We start from the raw sequence: 26,234 nt of genomic DNA on the forward strand, positions 1-26,234 counted from the left end.
TAAGTGGATACTTGGATTAGAAAAATAATCTTATTTTCCAACTCTGCCATTCTGATTTTACCCAAATGAAAAAGTGGTGCATGTTTTGGGGAGAAGAATTGCTCAGCTACTGATGCCGGAACCGAACTGTAGTACTGACTTATTTTTTGTACCCTGTTCATCTTTTCCCTTTCTCACTGCTGGTGGCTAGAGACAGGGAGTAAGATATCTTCTTTACAACCTGTTAAAAGTAATATGCTCAGCCTCTAGTGGGATGAAATTCGTGGTAATGATAAAGTTACCAGAGCCTATGCCTCTTTGAACTGAAAAGCTTGTCAGATCTTTTCTGGGTTGCTAATGAGTGTGTCCCAGAGGCCAATCCAGGTTTTGTAGGACCTGAAGCCTACACAATTTGGAAGACACGATTAAGAAAACAATTCGAAAATATCTTTTGAAAGTTTTGTAAAAACGATATGATTTTGTGAACGCACAAGGGCCCGTGCAAGTGACGGACCTTTCAATTCAAGCTTGATCAACGTCACTGTCATCTGCCCCTTCTGGCCCTACCACCAGGCAAGGGCTTTCCACGCCTCATCTCTCGGTTCCCACACCATCACCCTAAGAAACAGTTACTATATCTCCTAACGATATACTATATATAGTATATAATTTGTATAAGCATACAGTACTCATGAAAACAAGCCACATAGAGCACAAATACGTTAAATATCCCGTCCAGCCCGAATGACCCTTTCCCTCCACGTCCCTGTACAGCCTCCCAAGACGGTAGTCCTGGGGCTCGAGGCGCCACAAGAGTGGCACCAAGTTCGGATTGTCTTGAGCAGGTCGAAAGGAGGGGGCATATGGGGAAAAAGCAGTCAAACTGGAGAGTCTGGAGCGGCCCCCGGTACAGTCCCAGGAAAAGCGGACTCCCCCGGGCCCCCAGGCCCCGCACCCCAGCGCCGGGAAGGCGCCTCTGCCTGCTCCGCGGCGCGCATGCTCCGTGTTAGGCCTCTCGGGCTACTCGGGATTATGAGCGCCGGGCCGAGGGGGCGGGCCGAGCCTCGGCTGCTGGGGCCCGGGGCTCGGCGGCGACACCGAGGCACTCTGTGCGGCTGCTAAACGGGCGGCAGCGGCGGCCGGCGCTGTGCGCGCCATAGTGAGGCTCGCTCGCCCGACGCGCACTCCGGGTCGGTCCCCAGAGCTTTGTGGAGGTGACTCGAGTGGGCCGGGCCGGGCGGCGCTGTCGGCTGGGAGGGCAGGGAGGAGGCGATGAGGAGACAAGCAGCCGCCGCCGCTGCTCACCGCCCGCCGCGGCCGTAGCGGGAGTCGGGGCGGGGCTGGGCCAGCTGTACCCCTGCCGGGCCGCGAACCCAGACAAAGGAGGAGGAGCCGCCCCAGAAGCGGGCCAGCGCCGCCGGGAAAGGAGGTCACCGCCGGGGGTCGCCCGGACTCGCGGATCGCCGCGCTTCCTCTGCGGGCACTGCAGGAGGCGAGGGCCGCCCCTGCGGAGGAAGTCGACCCCGGGGTCTCCGCCTGCCCGCCGGCGCCGCCTCCCAGCCGCCTCGGCCGTAGCCTCGGTCCGGGCGGGAGGCGGCGGCCGCCGGCGAGGCGAGGCGGCCCGCGCCCTGCCTGTCAGGCCACCGGCCCGGCCCGCGGGCTGCCCCCGATGCGGAGGCGCTGTCGCCGGGGCCATGCAGCAGGCGCCGCAGCCTTACGAGTTCTTCAGTGAGGAGAATAGTCCGAAATGGCGGGGACTGTTGGTCTCGGCCCTGCGGAAGGTCAGTGTTGGGGCCGGGGCGGCCGGCGGGTTGGGGGCCGGGCCCGTGGTCCCCTGGGCTTCTAACGGGGAGCAGCTTGTTCCTCCCACAGGGCTCGAGTCCCGGGGCCGAGCAGTTTCTCGTTGGCTGGCAATGGGGGCTCACAAATGCCTGTTGCATTCTGAAGGACGTTTCTTAAGTTTTTTTGCCTGGTCCCGGAAGGAAGGTTTTGTTATGATCATAAAACTGGATTTCATGTTGCAGTCATTTCGTCAGGCTACTTCCGCCGTTGACCAATTTGTTGTCCTCAGGCTGGAATCGGGCAAGAGAAAGTCCCGCTGGTATTTAGACAGTTTCTAAAACAAAAGCACATTTTCAGGCCGGGTAATTACTTTTAATTAAGTTCTTTGGGAGTGTTTCCCCTAGGCGGTTTGCTTGTCAAGGGTATCCACTTATGAGGCAATGGTTTTTTGTAATATGGATGTTTCACATGTGTGAAATGTCAGTGAGTCATGATATTCTTATTCATTTTACAGTTCTAAAGGTAAATTTAAAGCGCCTTCCCACTTCCTGCAGACGGTGTCTTACCTGTTTACAAGAGATTACCCTTAGAAAATTTGGTGTCTTCACGACCAAATTGCGATTTAGGACTTGAAATCATTTTAAGGAACAAAAAGGGGGCAACTCCTGCAAATCAGTCTTTCACGTTTGGGTGCATTGCTAGGGTGCATCTTTCCTGTAGATGGTGGTGGTCTTCTTCTGAATTTAGGTACTAACCATATGATCATTTTTATAATAAATCCTTTTGTAGGATCAAGACATTTAAAGACTGAATAGGTGCGGGATCAGCTATCATGCCTGCTGAGCAGGGGCTTTCTTTGCCATTAATGCAAACTTAGTCCTTTCTGCCTTTTGTGCAAAATAACCAAGAATACATTCTAAAATAATAAAGAAAAAATAAAGATTAATTTAAGAGACTATACTTGGAAAATATATCCTCATACATTGAATTTCTATAAATGAAAGGAAGTAGTGTATTTTAAAGTTAAGGACATTTTCCTCATGCGTTGAGAGTTGCAGATTTTCCATTATTTTCATAATTCTTACAAGGAAGTATTGCTTTCCTCAGGGCAAACACCAAGTCGTATCTTTTTAAAGAACCTGGCAGAGATGACTAGTGGCAGCTAGACAGTTATTCCATTGGTATACTAAGTGCTAAAGTATTAAATTGACCTTACTTCCATGTGCAGCCCAATTCTGTAAGGAAAGGGGAAGAAATGAAAAGTGTGCTGAGTGGTGATAATGAACTCTGGCCTGAATTAAAAGCAAAGGGGGAAATGTGTAGATAGTAATTAGCCCTTTGACCACAGGGAAGTGTGAGTGTAGTTATCAGGTAGGCCTATATTGTTGGCAGTGTGATGCAGGTGTGTACCCGTTTATAGTTTTCTGGTAGCAAATAGTATTTGAGTGTGTGTTGCATAACTTGTTCAATAGGTAACTTTGATTCTAATAATCTTTCATGTCCCGAAACAGATTTATGTTTTCTTTTTCTTTAAATAGAGAAAGGGTTATACTATGTTGCCCAGGCTGGTCTTGAACTTATGGCCTCAAGCAGTCCTCCCACCTCTGCCTTCCAAACTGCTGGGATTGCAGGCCTGAGCCACCTCGCACCAGACCCAGATTTTTTTTTTTTTTTTCAAGTTAGGCTAGAGACAAAGCCAAGATTAGCATCCAATCCTAGTCCATTGCTTTGATGCTATTACTTTGCATTTATACATTGTGCTTGCTTTCCTGGAACTCAGGTGCCTTGTAGATACTATGTCATATTCCACAGTTCTAGTATGTTCTTTATAAAGTAAATACATCTAAGAAAATTTGGTCTTTTGAGGTGAATTCAGAAAACATTTTCTGTTAACTTACTGTTATGATGGAATTGAAGTACATTTGTATGGAAATTTTAAAAAATATTTTTGAAAAATTTTGTTAAAAGTAATTAAGATTATGTCCACTTTTGTGGTATTTAGGACATTGCAACTTGTAGGTCTATAGTGCCTGCTAAGTAAGAGCTGTAGCTCTTAGGGAGCTAAAGGTTCACTCTTTTCTTTGCAGAAAGTTTTAAATTCTGTTATGTATCAGCCACCTTGTCTTTGTAAAACGAGAATTTCTACCATTTTGGGGGAGTCTCTGTCTTCACATTGAGAGTGTCTAGAACTTGGCATCCTTCCTCTAGCTGACCAGATAGTTACAAAGACAACTAGGATTTGATTGGAATATCTCTCTCCTTCAGTTGGTGTTGCCATTGTACATGTGGTGTATTCTAGCTTCATTAATTCACCTAACCATTATTGAACACATTTTAGGTACTTGACATGATGCTGGATCCTAAGAATACAAAGATAAAATAAAGGCCCCTCCAAAGGTGTATACCATCTAAACCAGAAATTCTAAAATTTAAGGTTTTGGTTTATGTAAATGAGATAGCGATTCTGAGCTCAGAGTTCAATAAGGGATATTTGTGTGTCTATGAAAGGAGCAATGTACTTGACTGTGTCAGTTTAGTCAACTTGGACATCTTGGTAGAACGTCTAAAACTGTTAGAATGTAATTTTCAGAAAGGTAAAGTCATGACTTCCAGGCAAATGTAAATGAGCATGTATCAATGATTTTGATTCAGCCCATTACTTAATGAGGGAACTAGTAAGATGTTAAAGTCATTTAATATGAAAATTTGAGGAGGTAGGTATTTATAGGCAATTTAATAAGGGAATATTAAGACTGTTGGGTTACATACAGAATTAGTTAATATCCTACAAGAAACATAAAAGAAGAGGCTTTGGGTTATCTTTTCCTCTGGCTAAACATTACTTGCATCTCAGCCGGCGTGGTGGCTCACGCCTGTAATCCCAGCACTCTGAGAGGCCGAGGCTGGTGGATCACCTGAGGTTAGGAGTTCGTGACCAGCCTGGCCAACATGGTGAAACCCTGTATCTACTAAAAAAATACCAAAAATTAGCCAGGCGTGGTGGTGTGTGCCTGTAATCCCAGCTACTCGGGAGGCTGAGGCAGGAGAATCACTTGAACCTGCTAGGTGAAGGTTGCAGTGAGCCGAGTTTGCACCACTGCACTCTAGCCTGGGCAACAGAGCGAGACTCCATCTCAAAAAAAAAAAAAAAAAAATTACTTGCATCTCTATGTGCCAAAAATCTGTAACCTAATCTTATAGATGTGTAAAATAGCTCAATCAATAGAAATTAATAAAAGATTCAAGCATAGCACTGTACTGAAACACACCCAGTATTCTCTTTTGCTTATTTTCCAGTTTTGGCTAATTTTTATGAAAACTGGATATCTATATCTATATCCATGTATATATCCATATATATATCCGTATATATGTATTTGACAGTCACCATTGTCAACATTGAAAATGCAAGGGATTTTTAAAAAATCAACCTCAAGTATTCATTGCATTACAGGGAAACACAGAGATGGCCTGAGTGCAGTGGCTCATGCTTGTAATCCTAGCACTTTGGGAGGTCAAGGTGGTGGATCACCTGAGGTCAGGAGTTTGAGACCAGCCCGGTCAACATGGCGAAAGCCCGTCTCTACTAAAAATACAAAAATTAGCCAAGTATGGTGGTGCATGCCTGTGATCCCAGCTATTCGGGAGGCTGAGGCAGGAGAATCACTTAAACCTAGGAGGCAGAGGTTACAGTGGGCCGAGATCACACCACTGCACTCCAGCCTGGGCGACAGAGCGAGGCTCTGTCTCAATAAAAGAAAGAAAGAAAGAAAAACACAGAGATAAACAAATAGATTTATGGAAAAATAATTTTGGAAATAGAAATGTAGTGTTCTTTAGCTTTTTGCTTGTTCTTTAACTTTTAAAACAGAACCTCACCTAGAGCATTTAAAAACATAGAGGGCTGCAAAGCAGAGTGAAATGACACTACTAATGGATAATGCATGGATTGTTAACATTACTGCTAAATTATGTATCTTCCATAAAAGAGCCAAGAACATAATTGCCTTCACCTCTACTCCCCAAGATCATTGAAGCTATCGTGTTACTTGGGGGAAAAAAGAGCATGGTATATATTTGTAAATGCAGTTTATTACCTGTGTCTTTGAAATGCCCTGGTACTATATGCATGTGTTATTTGATTGTATGTTGAGATAAATCAGCATTCTTCATATGGGAAATATACCTCAAAATCATTTTGTCAGATTTTACAGTCCCTGATATTTCTTTTGTAGATGTCTTTTCAGTAAGGTGTTTTTCACCAGGCTAGCCATAGAAAAAAATATGGCTGTTTTCTTGCCAGCTGTAGTTATAAATGTCAGAGAAAGGTAGAAAGAATTGGTTGAATTACTTTGTTCCTGAGTCCAATTAGATTCAGGTTAAATATCGACCTCCCCACCCTGTGACAATTTGCTCTTAGATATCTAAAAGGCAAGAGGTGTGAGAGAATGTCTGGGTTCATTAATAGCAGTCTAGGGCAAGGAAAAAGAATGGTAAGGGCTTTGATTTAAAAATGATTTTGTGAAATTCTACTGAGATCCTAGTATTTCTGCGTTTGTACAAATGTCTCTTGGAAGTTTGTTTTAGAAGATAGCACTGGATCTTTCCTGAGGCCCACAAGGAAAGTACAGGGTGATCTGAGAAAATATAACTGGTGTCATTGATATATGAGAGTCAAAGAAGACTTTAAGAAAGCAAGATTTGTGCTTCTTTCTGGATGATATATTCAGATATATTGATATTACTGTCCCCAGGCTGGTCTTGAACTCCTGGGCTCAAGCGATCCTCCCACCTTGGCCTCCAAAAATGCTGGGATTACAGGTGTGAGCTACCTCGCCTGGCTGCAGACACTGTTCTGCAGTGTCTGATACGGAAGATTTAGCAGAGCCCCTGCTGTCATAAAGCTTGTGTTCTAAATGGCTGTGGCAGAGAGACAGACACTAAGGAAGTCAACAATTATCTGAAAGATCAGTAGAATTCACAAAAAAAAAAGGGGCAGGGGGAAAGGATTTGAGGCTGAGGGGAAAGTAAGAACATGATTTGTTTGTTTTGAATAGGTCTCAGATTCTGAATTTAATGACTTATTTTAAAAAACAAGAAGAATAAGTAGATGTATGGTAGACTGTAGGTACACTGAGTTAAGGTCTTCACCTGAGAATAGGAAGTCCTGTTGGGTTCGCATTTACATGGCAAAGTAATTAGATTAACTCGATCAGAACTGCGTTTTGAAAAGATTACTTCAAGTCAAAGCCAAAAACTAATAAGAGATCCTGTGATTTTTGTGACATGAGGCCTGTTGTGGAATTCCTAAAGCCGCTGAATATAACAGTAGAACTCGAGGGAGTCATTTGGAATTATTCCAAACTAATAATGACCCAAACTGACCCGAAGAGTTCAGCCAGAACTAGATGAGCAGTAGGAATGTACTTTAACTTGCTGTACTTGGCTCCCTGTCAGCCGTGATTAAGTAGCCTTCTATTTTCGGTTTAATTTTGGTATGGTATATTTGGAGCAATAATATTCCATTAAAGTGTTTTATGCTGAGTATTCAAAGCATTACCTGTGTTACTACTTGACATAAATCAAGTATATGTCTTTTATATTAACCATGGACTCTCTTTCAAGGGAACAGTAGTTTGATTATATCCTGCATATTTGAATCAAAAGGAATTTTAATGTAACTAGTGGATTTAGCATTATCTCATGTTAACAATTAACAATCAAAAATTCTTTTCTTCCATGGGCCAGGTGCGGTAGCTCATGCCTGTAATCCTAGTACTTTGGGAGGCTGAGATGGGAGGATTGCTTGAGGCCAGGAGTTCAAGACCAACCTGGCCAATATAGTGAGACCCCCATGTCCATAAAAACATTATTTTCTTCTTTTACATAAAAATTATGCTAGTACAAAGTTTTTTCAAATGGATAAAGTATTACACACTTCACATTTTAACATGTAGAAGTGAAGCAACAAGATGAAAATAATATCAAGATCTAGATATAAGGACTAGTATTAGCTCTTCTAAGTAAAGTTTTCTGTAGTCCAATTTTCTTCTTCATTAGGTCATTTTGTAAACTCAAACACTATTTCTCTCTTTCTCTCTCTCTTTTTTTTTTTTTTTTTTTTTTTTGACAGGGTTTTGCTCTGCTACCCAAGCTGGAGTACAGTGGCATGATCATAGTTCTCTGTAGCCTCCAACTCCTAGGCTCAAACGATCCTCCCACTACAGCCTCCTGAGTAGCTGGGACTACAGGCATGTGCCACTACACCCAGCTAATTTTCTTATTTTTCTGTGGAGACAAGGTCTTGCTATGTCCCCCGGCTGGTCTCAAATTCTTGGACTCAGGTGATCCTCCAGCCTTGGCCTCCCAAAGTTCTGGGATTATAGGAGTGAGCCACCTGCCTGCCAAACACTACTTCTTACATGCAAAGTATATTATAGTTCTTTCGTAATTGACCTATCAGCAGCATTTTACAGTTGATCTCTTTCTCCTTTTGAAATCCTTTCTTCATTTGACTCCAGAAGAACATCAAGCTTTCAGGGTTTTTTTTTCCCTGAATATTCCTTCTAGTTCCCCTTTCCTTGATTCTTCCTCATCTTCCTGACCAAATCCTTCTGACCTCCCCCAGACCACACATATATATATGTGTGTGTGTGTGTGTATATATATATATATATATATTTTTTTTTTTTTTCTTTTCGAGACAGAGTCTTGCTCTGTCACCCAGGCTGGAGTGCAGTGGTGCGATCTTGGCTCACTGCAACCTCTGCCTCCCAGGTTCAAGCACTTCTCCTGCCTCAGCCTCCCAAGTAGCTGGGATTACAGGTACGCACCACCATGTCATTAATTTTATTTTTGTATTTTTAGTAGAAACGGGGTTTCACCATATTGGCCAGGCTGGCCTCGAACTCCTGATCTCGTGATCTGCCCGCCTCGGCCTCCCAAGTGTTGGGATTACAGGCGTGAGCCACTGCGCCTGGCCATTTTTCAGACTTCTATTTCTATTTACACATACTGCCTTGGAGATGCCATCCTACCTCATTGCTTTACATATAATCTATATCTGATAATTACCAAATTTACATTTCTGGCTCAGACCTCTTTCTTTTTTTTTTTTTCTTTTTTTTTTTTTTTTTTTGAGACGGAGTCTCGCTCTGTTGCCCAGGCTGGAGTGCAGTGGCGCGATCTCGGCTCACTGCAAGCTCCGCTTCCTGGGTTCACGCCATTCTCCTGCCTCAGCCTCCCGAGTAGCTGGGACTACAGGCGCCCGCCACCTCGCCCGGCTAGATTTTTGTATTTTTAGTAGAGATGGGGTTTCACCGTGTTAGCCAGAATGGTCTTGATCACCTGACCTCGTGATCCGCCCGCCTCGGCCTCCCAAAGTGCTGGGATTACAGGCGTGAGCCACCGCACCCGGCCAGACCTCTTTCTTAAACATGGATGCTCAACTCTTTTTTTGAGACAAGGTTGCACTCTTATCACCTAGGATGGAGTGTAGTGGCAAGATCACAGCTCACTACAGCCTTAACCTCCTGGACTCAAGTGGTCCTCCCACCTCATCCACCGCCACCTCTATATAGCTGGACTACAGGTGTGTGCCACCACACCCCAGCTAATTTTTTTTTTCTTTTTCTTTTTTTTTTTTTAGATGGAGTCTCGCTTTTTCGCCAGACTGTAGTGCAGTGGTGCAATCTCGGCTCACTGCAACCTCCACCTCTCAGGTTCAAGCGATTCTCCTGCCTCCCAAGTAGCTGGTACTATAGGCATGCGCCACCACGCTCAACTAATTTCTTTGTATTTTAAGTAGAGACCGGGTTTCACCAATTGGCCAGGAAGGTCTCAATCTCTTGACCTTGTCATCTGCCTGCCTTGGCCTCCTAAAGTACTGGAATTACAGGAGTGAGCCACTGCACCCAGGCCCAATTTTTTAAAAACTTTGCACAGCCGGGCGCGGTGGCTCAAGCCTGTAATCCCAGCACTTTGGGAGGCCGAGACGGGCGGATCACGAGGTCGGGAGATCGAGACCATCCTGGCTAACACGGTGAAACCCCGTCTCTACTAAAAATACAAAAAAACTAGCCGGTCGAGGTGGCGGGCGCCTGTAGTCCCAGCTGCTCGGGAGGCTGAGGCAGGAGAATGGCATAAACCTGGGAGACGGAGCTTGCAGTGAGCTGAGATCCGGCCACTGTACTCCAGCCTGGGTGACAGAGCGAGACTCCGTCTCAAAAAAAAAAAAAAAAAAAAACTTTGCACAAACTGGTCTCCAACTCTTGGGCCCAAGCATTCCTACTTCCTCAGCCTCCAAAGTGTTTGAGTTACAGGCATGAACCACCACGCCCGGCCAACTTTTTACTTGATATTTCCACATAGGCATCTCAGCCAACACTGAATCCTTTTCTTCCCCCGCAAACTTGTTCCTTTTGTAGTGGTTCACATATCAATAAACGGCTACTCCATCCTTCTGGTTGCTCAAACTAAAAATCTTAAGTTATTCTTGAATATTGTCTTTTTTTATACCACACATCTAATTTGTCAGCACATCCTTTTAGCTCTACTTCAAACTATAACTATAGTTACCGTTTTATACTTTTTGACTTTTACCACCTGGAACCAAGTCATCATCACCAGTCTCCTGGAATATTGAAATATCTTTTCAACTGGTCTCTGCTCATCTACTCTTGCCCTATTTAGTTTTTGGGTTTTTTTCCCCCAAACACAATAGAGATAAGTGAGATCATTTCACTCCTTTGTTCAAAACCCTTTCAGTGCTTCTCAGAATAAAAGTTAGTCTTCCCAAAGGTTTACTAGGTCCTCTGCATTCTGGGACTGCTCCACCTCCTGCTTTTACCTCTCTGACCTCTTTAATATTGTCCCTTGTTTGTTCTGCTTCTGCCCCATACTAGCTTTCTTGTTTCTATAACATAGACATGTTTTAGTCTTAGGACTTTTGTACTTGCTGAATTTTCTACCTGAAACACTCTTCCCTTAGATAATCACCTGGCTGGCCCTTTTACCTCCTTTAGGTCTTTATAGTCAAGCATCATTTTCTTGGAGAGATTTTCTCTTACAGCCGATCTAAAACTGCTACATCCTCCTGCTTCCCAGACAGTCCCACATCAATGTTCACAGTGTTTTCTCTCATAAACCTGTATCTCCAATATAAATGGTATATCCAGTTCTCAATCCAGAAACCTAGTCATCATTCTTCCCCTCTTTCTAACATCTATTCATCACTGAATCTACTTGATTCTTTCTCCTAAATTAGGAGTTTTCTAACTTTTTTTGCTGTGTATCCCAAAAGAATTTTGAAAAACTTGCACATTTTTATGCTGACATCTGGAAATTTCCATTTTACATTTAAATAGTTGCAGTAGATGTAATTTTATATGTGTTGTAAATACTCATGTTTTAAGGAAAAACAGTTCCATCAGTCTTTTAAATGTGCTGAATGGAATTTAAATACGAAAATAATTTGATATCCACCATCATCTTTTAAAAATACACATGAAAAGTGTGTCTTTAAAAGTTGGAAATTTTACACTGTCCTTTTTTCTCTGTGAACTTTTTTCATTATATTTCCCCTACATAATTCTAATATAATATTTTTAGACTTGAGTCTTTAATCCCTCTTTTTAATTTATACTTCTTTACAACCACAAAAAAGTCTACATACGGAGTTTAAAAAGATTTTCCCTATGACCGTAAAGCTTTAAAACCTGTCTTTTGAACTGAATTATTATTATTATTATTAAAGTCTCATTCTGTCACTCACCCAGGCTGGAGTACAGTGGCATGATCATGGCTCACTGCAGCTTCAACCTTCCAGGCTCAAGCGATCCTCCCACTTCAGCCTCCTGAATAGCTAGGACTGCAGGCACATGCCACCACACTTGGCTAATTTTTAAAAAATCTTAGAGATGCTTTCTTTTTATTTTCATGGGCCTGTCCCCTCAGGAAGATGTGTTTTTCGACAGTAGGCTAGAGGATGGAAGAGGCAAGATACTTAAATGAAAATATTTGTAATTGTCTCTTTGTTTAGTGTCCTAGGATTTATGTATTGCACTTCAGAGCAACATGTGTATACTATAGAGAATTTCAAGATAAGTGAGAGATCCGCCTTTCTTAGTAAAATGGAAGGGCAGCTGTGAAAGGAGAGGTGTAAAAGGAGACCCTGCTTTACTCACTGTGTGCAGACACCTTGTCAGACAGATCTTCTTTAGGAAAGAGTACATATGGCTGTTTAGAAAGTATCCTGACAGACGTGGGTGTTTGGCCCCGGGACTGATTAAACATAAGTGAATGAAACAAATTTAATAGTGATCTTTTCCCAGTTCACAGGGGGAAAAAAGCTATTTTTTTTCAATTTTATTTTTCTTCTATAAATTAGAAAAAACAATCTTTGTTGTCTGCTGCAGTTTACTTGCTAGTGAGTAGTGAAAGATTGTAAAATAAGTGAACGAGTGATAATGGAGGTTTTAAAGGGAAAATGGCTTTTAATACTTTTTGGTTTTTGTCTTACAAACATGTTCCTGTAGTTTGATTTTAAGTTTTAAAGTCATTACTAGCATTGTCCCTGCTGTGATAGAATATATGTCTTAATATTTCATGTTCTGCAAAGAACACTGATTTCCAAATGATCTGCCACTGGAACAAGTTGGGAACCATTTGTCTAGCCTGTACTATCCTGGGTTTACAGGCAAATGGCCTGCCTTTATGGGAAGGTGCTTCTAGGTCATGTGCCATTCACAGAAAACTTTGATGACAAAAAGTTTTGCTTCAGCTAATCTTTTTTGCATATTTGATTATATTTTGGTAAGTTCTCACCTAATATTAAGTAGAAATAGCTCCTTGGCCTGTACTTATTTGCATTTTAAATAAACTTACATTGTGAAAGCCTGCTGAAAGTACCTAATTAAGAGCATGGACTCTGAGAAGTATTAGTAGACAGTGGGAGGAATAGAGAAACATAAGAGAGGGAATTCCCTCATTTATAAAGTTGTATGAGAACCAGGTCTCCAGATACATATCCAGTGAAACGAAAACAAATTTTATGGAGTTTAAAAGCTTTTTCAGTATCCAGATAATTTCAGTGAGGCCAAGAGATCTGTTTGCTGCTGTGAATCTGTTTAACAAGTATTTACCGAGTGCTTTCTTTATGCAGGGTCTGTTTTGTTTTGTTTTTTTTTTTGAGATGGAGTCTCTCTCTGTCGCCCAGGCTGGAAGTGCAGTGATGCAGTCTCAGCTCACTGCAAGCTCCACCTCCCGGGTTCACACCATTCTCCTGCCTCAGCCTTCCTAGTAGCTGGGACTACAGGCCACCACGCCTAGCTAATTTTTTGTGTGTGTTTTTAGTAGAGACGGGGTTTCATGTTAGCCAGGATGGTCTCAGTCTCCTGACCTCGTGATCCGCCCGCCTCAGCCTCCCAAAGTGCTGGGATTACAGGCGTGAGCCACTGCGCCTGACCCAATGCAGGGTCTGTTCTTTTAATGACATACTAGATTACCTGTATGCTAAGAATACAGGTGTAGGGAAATAGGAGGAGACCAAAAACAAGAAATGGGAGCTGATGTGGTAGTGCCCACCTGTAGTCCCAGCCACAAGGGAGGCTGAGGTGGAAGGATCCCTTGAGCCCAGGAGTTTGAGACACCACTGCACTCCAGCCTGGGTGACAGAGCAAGATTCTGTCTCCACACCTCTCCCCTGCCCCCCAAAAAACAAAGAAGAAGTGATTCCTGATCTTAATGAGTTTAGAGTATACAACTGTGGTTTCAATTCTTGCTTATACACTTTGATTAGAAAAATGTTGCCTTAGAATATTACATTTTAGAATTATTTTTAAAAACTTTATTGGGATATAATTGATATAAAGTATTTACAGTGCATACAATTACAATGTACAATTTGATGTTTTCAACAATGTGATAAGTTGTATATACACAGTAAAACCATCCCAATAAAGCTAGTAGACATACCCTTCAGCCCCATAAATTTCCTCTTGACTGTAAACTCCCTCCTATTTCTCCCCACTCTCAGGAGACATCCCAAGCCATCACTAATCAGTTTGCTTTCATTATCGATTGCATTTTCTAGAGTTTTATATTAATACTAATAGAATCATACTGTAAATACTCTTTTTTTTCAATCTGGCTTCTTTCAGCATGATTATTTTGAGATTCATTTATGTTGCATGTATCAGTAGTTCATTCCTTTTTATTGCCCAGTAGTGTATTCCATTGTGTAGATATACTGTGGCTTGTTTATTCATTCACTTATTTATGTACATTTCGTTTTTCAGATCTTGGCTATTCAAATAAAACTAGTCTTGGCCTCCCAGAGTGCTGGGATTATAGGCGTGAACCACCACGCCTGGCTGCTTAACTTTTTAAGAAACTATCAAACTGTTTTCTAAAGTGGTTGTAGTTTTACGTTCCCACCAGCAATATAAGAGATCCTGCTCCTCCTGCCAACACTTGGTAATTTAATTTTAGCCATTCTAATAGCAGTGTAATGGTATTTTGTGGTTTTAGTTTGCATTTCCCCAGTGATTAATGATGTTGAACATCTTTCATGTTTTTATTTACCTTCCATATATCTTTGGTGAAGTGTTTGTTCAGATCTTTCGCCCATTTTTGTTGAGTTGTTTTGTTTTTTGGTTTTTTTTGGCGGGGGGTGGAGTCTTGCTCTGTCACCCAGGCTGGAGAGCAGTGGCACAGTCTCAGCTCACTGCAACCTCCGCCTTCTGAGTTCAAGTGATTCTTTCCCCTCAGCCTCCCAAGTAGCTGGGATTACAGGCACCCACCACCATGCCCTGCTAATTTTTGTATTTTTAGTAGAGACAGGGTTTTGCTGTGTTGCCCAGGTTGGTCTCAAACTCTTGGCCTCAAGGAATCCACCCACCTTGGCCTCCCAAAGTGCTGGAATTACAGGCATAAACCATCTCACTTGGCCCCCTATTTTTTTTTTTCTTTTTATGGAGGTTTCATTATATACCATTCTCTTAATACTATCTTTTTATCTTTTTCTTTCTTTCTTTCTTTTTTCTTTTTAAGAGGTAGGGTCTTGCTCTGTTGCCTAGGCTGGTCTTAAGCTCCTGGCCTCAAGTGATCTTCCTACCTCAGCCTTCCAAAGTACTGGGACTATAGGCATAAGCCACTGCACCTGGTTTATACTATCTTTTGGAGAACAAAAGTTTTAAATTTTTATCAGTTTGTTTTTTTAGGGACTGTGCCGTTAGTGTCATATTTAGGAAATCTTTGCCTAACCCAGGGTTACAAAAATTTTCCCTTCTAGAAATTTTTTATTTATTTATTTTAATTTTCAGAAATTGAGATAAGGTCTCACTGTGTTGCCCAGGCTGGTCTCGAACTCTTGGCCTAAAGTGATCCTTCAGCCTCGGCCTCCCAAAGTTTTGCGATTATAGGTGTGATCCACCATACCTGGCCTGTTCTAGAAATTTTGTGGTTAAATTTTATTTTTATATCTATGACCTATTTGAATCACTTTTTCTTTCTTTTTTTTTTTTTTTAAATATCTCACCCTGTCTTATGATGCTGGTCGAATCATTTTATATATGGTGTGATAATTCTGCATATGGTATGTTTGTTTTTTTGCATGTGGATTATCTGTTTTTTCTGTGACCATTTATTGAAAAGGCTATTCTTTTTCCTTTGCTAAAGGTCTTCATGCTTTTATTTAAAAAATCAGTTGCCCACATATGTGTGGTTTTATTTCTGGATTCTCTATTCTGTTCTGTTGATCGTTTCACTTATCTTTATGTCAGTGCCATACTGTTTTGGTTACCATAGCTTTATAGAAATCTTTGAAATCAGGTAGTGTTAGCCCTTCAACTTTATTCTTCTTTAGAGTTGTTTTAGTTATTCTAGGACCTTTGTATTTCCATAAGAATTTTTAAATTGACATACCAGTTTCTACAAAAAAGCTTGCTGGAATTTTGATTGAGATTGTCTTGCATCTACAGATCATTTGGGAGAAATTGACATTATAACAGTGTTGAGTCTTCCAACTCATAGCTTATCTCTTCATTTATTTCTTTAATTCCTATCAGCAGCATATTGTATTTTTATTTTTATTTATTTATTCATTTTTATTGTATTTTATTTTTATTTTTTGAGATTGAGTCTCAGTCTATGACCCAGGCTGGAGTGTGATGGCACAATCTCAGCTCACTGTAACCTGCGTCTCCTGGATTCCAGCGATTCTCCCACCTCAGCCTCCAGAGTAGCTGCCCGGCTAATGTTTGTACTTTTGGTAGAGATGGGGTTTCACCATGTTGGCCAGGCTGGTCTTGAACTCCTGAACTCAGGTGATCTTCCTGCCTTGGCCTCCCAAAGTGCTGGGATTACAGGTGTGAGCCACCGTGCTCTGCCAGTATTTTGTAGTTTTAGTGTATATCCTTCAACTAAATTTATTATTTTCTTTTTAAATTGAATTTTAATATTTCATAATGGGCTGGGTATGGTGGCTCACGCCTGTAATCCCAGCACTTTGGGAGGCTGAGGCAGGCAGATTACCTGAGCTCAGGAGTTCGAGACTAGCCTGGCCAACATGGTGAAACCCTTTCTCTACTGAAAAATACAAAAATCAGCTGGGCGTGGTGGTGCGCACCTGTAGTCCCAGCTACTTGGGAGGCTGAGGCAGGCGAATCTCTTGAATCCGGGAGGCGGAAGTTGCAGTGAGCCAAGATCACTGCCCTACACTCCAGCCTGGGCAATAGAGCAAGACTCCATCTCAAAAAAAAAAAAAAAAAAACCAAAACCCCAAAACATTTTATAATGAAAACATTGCCAGTATTCTTAATCGATATTTGAGATATTTGCATCCTTGTGGAAATCTTGGCAATGGAATGAAGAATTTGGCAAAAATAAATATCAGTCAGACTGTGTATCCAAAAGGATTTATTTCCACATTGTACCTGAAGCTCAAATGTTAATTAATGAACAAGTGTATTAGCAAGATTTTTAATTTAAATGTGAAGATGAAAAACTGAAAAATATAAATTAGGAAATAACATTTCTATAACTTGTTAAGTGTAGTGGTTTATCAGGTTAAAAAGTTAAAGTGCTTTTGTGTGTGTCTACACATGGATTTATAGTATGAGACTATTCTATTTATAGTGTTATATGTAAGGAAATGCCTTCTGGCAATTTGAAAATATGGTGTAACTAAAATACAGGTCTGACTTGTTAATCTACTGTTAAAGACTGGAAATTATTTTAATTGCTCTTTTTCTGACTAGTCTTTCAAAAAAATATGATAGGCAAATTGGTTCTGTTGTGGTAATTTTATGTTTACTGTCTCTGTGGAAGTGTAAAGCATGGTTCTCTTCCATCGTCTACTTGATGTCCTATTACAGTATTTATGGGTGAGATTTTAATATTGCATATTTATTTTTATGACTGTTTTTGTATTTGAAATTAAGAAGTTTGGCATAAGAAACTTTGATGCTTGATGTTCAAATTGCTTTGTAGCTTATTTAACAAAATCATAATCACAGAAAAAGAATCCATCCCAGTTAGACATTATCTTAATTCTCATGTTCATCATTTTCACTGAGTGGGGCCCCTGGCTTTTTATGGAAAGATGTAAGAAACAACCTTGCCCCAGGGAGGGGGTCCTGAGGAGGCAGGAGGATTGTTTGAGCCACGGAGTTGGTGACCAGCCTGAGCAATTTAGGTAGGCCTCATCTTTTAAAGGAAAAAAAAAGAAATGGCCTTATGAAGTCCACTGCCACACTTGCAATATAAATGTTTATTTATTTAGAGATGGAGTCTCATTATGTTTGGAAGCCTGAAACTCCTAGGCCCAAGGAATCCTCCCACCTTAGCCACTAAGAGTAGCTGGGACTACAGGTATCCCACTATGCCCAGTTAAATGTCTATTTTTCCAAAAATGTCATTTTAAAATCAATTGATCTATTAGAAATGTATGGTTAAAATGTAATTAAGTTATCTCTGGCTGTGTTAAAGAAGTGCAGGGTATAAGAGGAAATATTTATTTTCCCAAAACCTAATTTGAATTTATTAGAAAATATGTTAGAAACATATTTCTAACATAGAAACATATTAGAAAGCCTGATTTTTTGGATATCGGTCCTATGTGAATTTCTAACTGCCTTACTGTTAGACTTTTTGGACCAGACTTCTTCAAAGAGTAGTCTTTTCTTACCATGGCCTTCCATTTCCCCATTCCCCAATTCAAAATTATTTTTATCAATTAGTTTGTATTTTGTCAAAATTATTTATATAAATAAAAAGATAATTAGCTCTTACTTCCCCCTTAAACACAAAATTTTCTGTTTCCTAAAGAAAACCACTTTAACTTTTCAAAGTGATTTATTTACTTCTATATTTCTAAGAAAGAAAATGTGCTTATATTGTTATTTCTTGTTTTTTTGTTTGTTTGTTTGTTTGTTTTTTGCTGTTTTGGATGTTTTCTGTTGAGTTCCTACCATGGAGGGTAAGGATTTAATATTCTTTTCTCTCTCTCTCTCTCTTTTTTTTTTTAAGGCAGGGACCCACTCTGTTGTCCAGGCTGGAGTGCAGTGGCACAAAGTATTTAATATTCTTTAATATGCACATACATTCCCCTCCAACCACACACACTTTGCATTTTCTCTTCCCCCACTTCAAGTTATATCTTAATTTGAGTTGGATTAATATTCAAAGTTTACATTATTATGACTGTAAATGCTATTTTTGGGGGTTTTTTTGTGGGCAGAGGAAGGGAGGGGGAACAGGGTCTCACTCTGTCGCCCAGGTTGGAGTGCAGTGGCACAATCTCCATTCACTGCAACCTCCACCTCCCGGGTTCCAGCTGAGATTACAGGCACGTGCCACCAAGCCCAGCTAATTTTTGTATTTTTAGTAGAGATGGGGTTTCACTGTGTAGGCCAGGCTGGTCTTGAGTTCCTGGCCCCAAGTGATCCACCCCCACCTTGGCCTCCCAAAGTGCTGAGATCATAGGCGTGAACCACCGCACCCGGCCTGTAAATGCTATTTAATCTGCTTTTTCTTTTCTAACTCACTGCTTTTACTGGAGTTATTAATTATCTTGTTTTCTTGTTTGTGTGTTTTTCTATGTAGTATACTTGTTACCAAATTGAAACTTCTTACCAGTTTTCTAAATATCCTATCAAGATTTTCATCCATTATATACTCTGTCAAGTTCATTTTCTTGAGATAGTCTCTCCCAGAGCCTTCTGACCTGCACCAGTGTGGACTGGTCACTTTTATTCCTGTTGTACAGCTCTCATCCTATAATTTCCTTTCATTTTATGATGGTCATTCCTTTGACCTTTCTTCCCTATTGATTCCTTTATTTCCTTTATCCCATTTTTTTCTTTCTTGATTCATACCCTTGTTTTAGTGTAGTACAAATGACAGAAGCTTAATGATAAAGGCTACATGAGAGATAAAGTTTTTGACCTTATTCTATCTAAGAATGTCATTTTAGCATGGCATTTGATATTGTTGGTGTCTTGGATTCCAGGCTGAACATCATTGCCATCTAGCTTCTAGTATTACTGTTGAAAGCTAATGTCTGCTTCTTGTATATAATCTGCTCCTCCTCACTTCCCTGTCCTCCCAGTCTTGTAGGATATTCTTTTTGTCTCCAGTGTCCTGACATTTAAATTTTGTTCAGTGACGTGGGCAATAGAAAAGCCTTTTAGACTTATTTTATTGATAATTTCCCCACTCAATTTCCTCTGTTTGCTAGATGATTCTCAAACTTTTGAAAACCTTATTTATGGTGAAGTGTAACATATAATCAGAAAATGTTTAAAGGATAAATACACATTTTAAGAAACACCTATGTAACACTCAGGTTAGAAGACAGAACATTGTCAGCACTTTTCTCAGAATAACTCTTCAAAAGGTAACCACTTTTATGGTATTCACTGTTTTGATTTTCTTTCTTTTTGAGACAGAGTCTCGCTCTGTTGCCAGGCTGGAGTACAGTGGCATGATCTCAGCTCACTGCAACCTCCACCTCCTGGTTTCAAATGATTCTCCTGCCTCAGCCTCCCGAGTAGCTGGGACTACAGGTGTGCACCACCACGCCCAGCTAATTTTTGTATTTTTAGTAAAGATGGGGTTTCACCATGTTGGCCAGGATGGTCTCGATCTCTTGACCTCGCGATCCGCCTGCCTTGGCCTCCCAAAGTGCTGAGATTACAGGTGCGAACCACTGCACCTGGCCTGTTTTGATTTTTCTTTAGTTTTTCCATCTCAGCATGTGTCCCTTAACACCGTTGTTTATTTTTTTTTTCTGACTTTGTTTATTTTTTATTTTTGTATTTAATTTTGTCTGACTTTGTGAATGAAATCCCATTGTCTGTATTTTTATCTGGCTTCTTTCTGCCAACATTTTTTCAGGGTGCATCCACATTTTATCTAGCTGTCATTACTACTGCATTTTTTTGACTGTGTATATTCCATTGTATTAATAAGCCACAATATATCTGTCCCATTCTGGATGAATATTTGAATTCTTTTCTAGTTTTGGAAGGTATTATTAATAATGTTATTTATGAGCCTCCTAGCATATGTCTTCTGATAAACATGTGTGCTCATTTCTCTAGAGCAGTGCTGTCTAGAAGAGATATAATGTGAGCCACACATGTAATTTTAAATTTTCCCTCCTAGGCTGGGCATGGTGGCTCATGCCTATAATCCCAGCATTTTGGGAGGCCAAGGCAGGAGGATTGCTTGATCCCAGGAGTTCAAGGCCAGCCTGGGCAATATAGCAAGAACCTGTCTCAAAAATTAAAAAATAAATAAAAATTTTCCTCCCTAAGTGAATTAATTAATGCAGGAACAAAAAAAACAAATACTACATGTTCTCATTTACAGGTGAGAGCTAAACATGGGTACCCATGGACATAAAGGTGTTAACAATAGACACCGGGGACTAATGGACAGGGAGTACTATGCTCAGTACCTGGGTGATGGGATCGTTTGTACCCCAGACCTCAGCATGACACAATATACCTAGGTAACAAAATCTGCACATGTGCCCCCTTAATCTAAAATAAAAGTTAAAAAAGAAAATTATCATAGCCACAGTTGAAAAGTAAGAAGAAACAGATGAAGTTGATTTTAATAACATATTTAACCCAATAAATCTAATCATTTCAGCATGTGTCATAAAAATTGAGAATTTGACTTCTTATTTTAATACTAAATCCTTGAATCTGGTTTGTATTTTACACCAACATCCCATTTCCACTCAGTGGAGGTACGTTTGAGGTGTTCAGTACCCACATGAGGCTAGTGTCTATTATATTGGACGGTATAGTTCTAAAGAAATATATGTAGATCTATCCTGAATATATATATCCTATAGTGCAATTGCTCAGTCATAGAGTATACATATCTTGAACTTTAGTACTTTAATGGCAAAGTGTTTGAAAGTGGTTGAACCATTTTACATTCTAGTAGCAGTGTGTGATAGTTCCCATTGCTCCACACAGTTACCAACGTTTGATATTACCAGAATTTTTAGTATTGCTGCCTGGTAAGCGGATAGTTTTCATGGTGGTTTAATTTGCATTTTTCTGATTACTTAAGAGCTAGAGCACTTTTAAATATATATATGGGCTATTTGAATTTCTTCTTTTGTGAAGTGCTAGTTTAAGGGCTTTTTGCCCATTTTTTTCTCTTGGGATTTTTATCATTTTTTTCTTACTGAACTTCTAGGAGTTCTCTATATATTCTGGACATAAGCCTTTTGTTATACGTACCACATATATCTTCTCCAACTCCGTAACTTGCCTTTTTACCTTCTTAAAGATGTCTTTTCATAAACCTAAATTTTAAAGTTTAATATAAAGTTTATCAGTTCTTTCCTTCATAGCTAGTAATTTTTTGTGTCCTATATAAGAAATCCTTTTCAATTCCTAAAATCATGAAGGTATTACCTAGTTTTACACTGTCAGAGCTTTATTGAGTATATTTATTTGTTAGGCCTAACATGCAGCTAGGATTGATTTTTGGTTAAAGGATGAAGTAGTAGTCGTTGATTTTATTTTTCTGCAGTGGTTCAACACTATTCATACACTTCCCTGCCTCCCTCACAACTCTCTGCCCACCTCATACTCCACAGTGCCATCTTTGGAAATAAGGGTCTATATATATGTGGGCTTGTTTGTGGACTCTGTATGTCCCATTGATTTCTTTCTCTATCCTTATGCTATTGTCACATTCTTTATTACTGTAACTTTGTAATAAATCCTGACAACCATTGGAGCAAATCCTTGTACTTCCTTACAAACGTATGACTTTCCTGTCAATAAAAAAAAAGAATATATGACTGATTTTCTTAGCCTTTTGCACTTTTATGTACATTTTGAAATTATCTTGACATTTTTGGCAAAACAACCTGCTTGGTTTTGATTGTGATTTTATAACTGCATGGATCAATTTTGAGAGAACTCAGAGGTATACAACATTAATATTAAGTCTGACAGTTCACCAACATGGTACATGGTATCATCTTTCATTTATTTAGCTCTTTTATTTTTCTTAAAGTCTAGTTTTCTCCCTAGGGGTCATGTGTACCTTATCATGTACTCAAGGTGCACAGTATTTTAAATTCTATTGTAAATGCTATTTAATTTTTTTTTTTTTTTTTGAGACAAGGTCTCACTCTCACCCAAGCCGGAGTGCAGTAGCATAATCATGGCTCACTGCAGCCTTGACTTCCTGGGCTCAGGTGATCCTCCACATCAGCCTCCTGTATAGCTGGGACTACAGGTGTGTGCCACAATGTCTGGCTAATTTTTTGTAGAGGTTTGGTAGCTTTGTTGCTGGTACATAGAAAAGTTTATTTTTTATGAATTCAGATAATTTATCTGTACAATATTTTTGTCCTGCATGGGTGCGTTATTTTGTCCTCCATGGGTGCATGGATTCTTCAGAGAAACAGAATCAATAGGAAACACACACACACACACACACACACACACACACACACACACACACACACAGAGGAAATTGGCTCATGAGATTATGGTGGCTGAGAAGTCCAAGATCTGCATTTGTCAAGTTGCAGACCCAGAAAAGCCAATAGTATAAATCTAGTCCTAGTCTGAAGGCCTGAGAACCAGAAGAGCTGATGGTATAAATTCCAGTCTGAGTCTGAGTCTGCAGGCAGAAGACTGATGTCCCAGCTCAAATACAGTTAGGCAGAGAGAAAGAATTCTTTCTTAGCCTTTTGTTCTATTCAGGCCTTCAGTCAAGTGGATAAGGCCACATTGGGGATGGGAGTCTGCTTTTCTCAGTCTACCAACTCAAATGTTAATTTCCTCCAGAAATACCCTGACAGACATACCCAGAAATAGTGTGTAACCAGTTATACGGGCACCCCAAAATTAACCATCACAATGGGCAGTCAGATGATCTGCAAATTTGTTTCTTCTTTACCAATTCTTAAATTTTCTTTTTCTTGGTTTACTGTACTAGCCAGGACCTCCAAATACAATGTGGAATAGAAATGGTAATAGAAAATATCCTTTTTCTTGATCTCAAAAGGAAGGTTGTCAGTGTCTTGTCTTACCATTAACTATGATTTTATATTAGGTTTTTTTTTTTTTTTTTTTTTTTTTTGAGATGGAATCTTGCTCAGTCGCTCAGGCTGGAGTGCAGTGGCGTGATCTCAGCTCACTGCAGCCTCTGCTTCCCGGTTCAATCGATTCTCCTGCCTCAGCCTCCTGAGTAGCTGGAACTACAAGCATCTGCCACCACACCGTCTAATTTTTGTATTTTTAGTAGAGACGGGGTTTCACCTTATTGGCCAGGTGGTCTCAAACTCTGACCTTGTGATCCCCCCGTCTCAGCCTCCCAAAGTGCTAGGATTACAGGTGGGAGCCACCACACCTGGCCTATTGTGGATTTTTAGTGTATATCCTTTATCAAATGAAAGAAGTTTACAAAGAGATTGTTTGTTTGTTTGTTTGTTTGAGACAGAGTCTCACTGTCACCCAGGCTGGAGTGCAGTGGCACGTGATCTCGGCTCACTGCAACCTCCACCTCCCAGGTTCAAGTGATTCTCCTGCCTCAGCCTCCCGAGTAGCTGGGACTACACGCACCTGCTACCACGTCTGGCTAATTTTTTGTAGTTTTGGTAGAGACGGGGTTTCTCCGTGTTGGCCAGGCTGGCCTTGAACTCCTGACCTCAAGTGATCCACCTGCCTCGGCCTCAGAAGTGCTGGGATTATATGTGTGAGCCACCGTGCTGGGCCCACAAAGATATTTTATCATGAATGAGTGTTGAATTTTTTTCAAACGACTTTTCTACATATATATTGGGATGGTCATATTTTTCTTTTTTTCTCTCTCTCTTTTTTTTTGAGATGGAGTCTCAGTCAGCTAGGCTGGAGTGCAGTGATCTCGGCTCACGGCAGCATCTGTCTACTGGGTTCAAGCAGTTCTCCTGCTTGGCCTTAGCCACCCAAGTAGCTAGGATTACAGGCCTGTGCCACCAACCTAGCTAATTTTTATATTTTTAGTAGAGATGGGGTTTCACCATGTTGTCCAGGCTGGTCTCGAACTCCTGACCTCAGATGATCCACCCACTTCCGGCCTCCCGAAGTGCTGGGATTACAGGTGTGAGCCACTATGCCCGGCTGTGATAGTATAACCTTATTTGTATACATTATGGAATTTAGTTAGGTGATACTTAGGCTTTTTTGTTTTTCTGGATTCATAAGTGAAAATGGCCTATAATTTTCTTTTCTTTTAGGGATGAGGTCTTGCTCATTGCCCCAGGCTGGAGCTCAGTGGCACCATCATGGCTCACTGTAGCCTTGACCTTCTGGGCTCAAGTAATCCTCTTGCCTTAGCCTCCTGAGTAGCTGGGACTACAGGCACATGCCACCATGCCCAACTAATTTTTTATTTTGGAGAGATGGGGTCTTGCTATGTTGCTCAGGCTGGTCTGGAACTCCTGGCTTCAAGCGATCCTCTGACCTTGGCCTCCCAAAGTGCTGGGATTACAGGCATGAACCACTGCCCAGCTGAAAATGGCCTATAATTTTCATCTTTTTGAGTTTTTATATAAAGGCTAGTCCCAAAATAAATTGGAGAGTTTATCTTTTTTAAAAAAAAAATTTCTAAATTTTCGCTTAAGATTGTTGTATTACTTCCTTTATGTTTGATGAGTTTGTCAGTGAAGCCAGGTAGACCCATATGATGGGCTATAATGCAAGTCTCAACAAATTTCAAAAGATTGAAATCATAGAAAATTTGTTTTCTGGCCAGGCATGGTGGCTTATGCCTATAATCCCAGCATTTTGGAAGCAGAGGTGGATGGATAGCTTGAGCTCACAAGTTCAAGACCAGCTTGAGGTCAAGCCTATAGTGAGCCATGATTGCGCTACTGCATTCCAATGTGGGTGGCAGAATGCGACTCTGTCTCAAAAAAATTAAGTAAATAAAATTAAAAAGAAAGTATGTTTTCTGACCACATGATTATTATAGAAATCAATTTTAAAAACCTTTAAAAATATTTGCTTCTAGATTCTTAAGGTGAAAGAAGAAACCATAATGGAAATTAGAAACTATAGTCCACCATTCTTTTTTTTTTTTTTTTTTTGAGACCGAGTCTCACCCTGTTGCCCAGGCTGGAGTGCAGTGGCGCGATCTCGGCTCACTGCAAGCTCCGCCTCCCGGGTTCCCGCCATTCTCCTGCCTCAGCCTCCTGAGTAGCTGGGACTACAGGCGCCCGCCACCGCGCCCGGCTAATTTTTTGTATTTTTAGTAGAGACGGGGTTTCACTGTGGTCTCGATCTCCTGACCTTGTGATCCGCCCGCCTCGGCCTCCCAAAGTGCTGAGATTACAGGCTTGAGCCACTGCGCCTGGCCTATAGTCCACCATTCTTATCCTTGGGTTCTTAATCTACAGATTCAGCCAACCTCAGATCAACAATATTTGGGAAAATAATGGATGGTTGCATTTGCACTGAACACATACAGACTTTTCTTTTGTCATTATTCCCTAAACAATACAATATAATCACTATTACATAGCATTTACATTGTATTAGGTGTTTTTTGTTTTTGTTTTTTCTTTTTGAGATGGAGTTTCGCTCTGTCACCCAGGCTGGAGTGCAATGGCACGATCTCAGCTCACTACCAGCTTCAGCTCACTACCAACTCCACCTCCCGGGTTCACGCCATTCTCCTGCCTCAGCCTCCCGAGTAGCTGGGACTACAGGTGCCCACCACCACGCCCGGCTAATTTTGTTTTTGTATTTTTAGTAGAGATGGGGTTTCACCGAGTTAGTCACGATGGTCCTGATCTCCTGACCTCATGATCCACCCACCTTGGCCTCCCAAAGTGCTGGGATTACAGGTGTGAGCCACCACACCCAGCCCATTGTATTAGGTGTTATAAGTAACTTAGAGATGATTTAAAGTATATGGGAGGATGTGGGTAGGTTGTATACAAATGT

At 40.8% G+C, this 26,234-nt stretch overlaps 2 protein-coding genes across 4 annotated transcripts in view; both read left to right on the top strand.

The window, feature by feature from the left end:
- LOC105481842 (L-2-hydroxyglutarate dehydrogenase) overlaps positions 1 to 26,234 on the top strand; it is a 109,556-nt gene that overhangs the window by 81,235 nt on the left and 2,087 nt on the right. The gene's annotated exons all lie outside the window — the stretch shown is intronic.
- The window catches only part of LOC105481847 (SOS Ras/Rho guanine nucleotide exchange factor 2), a 113,427-nt gene continuing 88,434 nt past the window's right edge, over positions 1,242 to 26,234 (top strand). The window contains exon 1 of one of the 3 annotated variants that reach the window (XM_011741644.3): positions 1,242 to 1,760. In XM_011741644.3, the coding sequence (XP_011739946.3) occupies positions 1,674 to 1,760 (87 nt within the window). In that variant the 5' untranslated portion in view covers positions 1,242 to 1,673. The remainder of the gene's footprint in view (positions 1,761 to 26,234) is intronic. The other 2 variants (XM_071100200.1, XM_071100199.1) reach the window with 2 other exon arrangements.

This window comes from Macaca nemestrina, chromosome 7, assembly GCF_043159975.1.
Source record: "Macaca nemestrina isolate mMacNem1 chromosome 7, mMacNem.hap1, whole genome shotgun sequence".
NCBI lineage: Eukaryota > Metazoa > Chordata > Mammalia > Primates > Cercopithecidae > Macaca > Macaca nemestrina.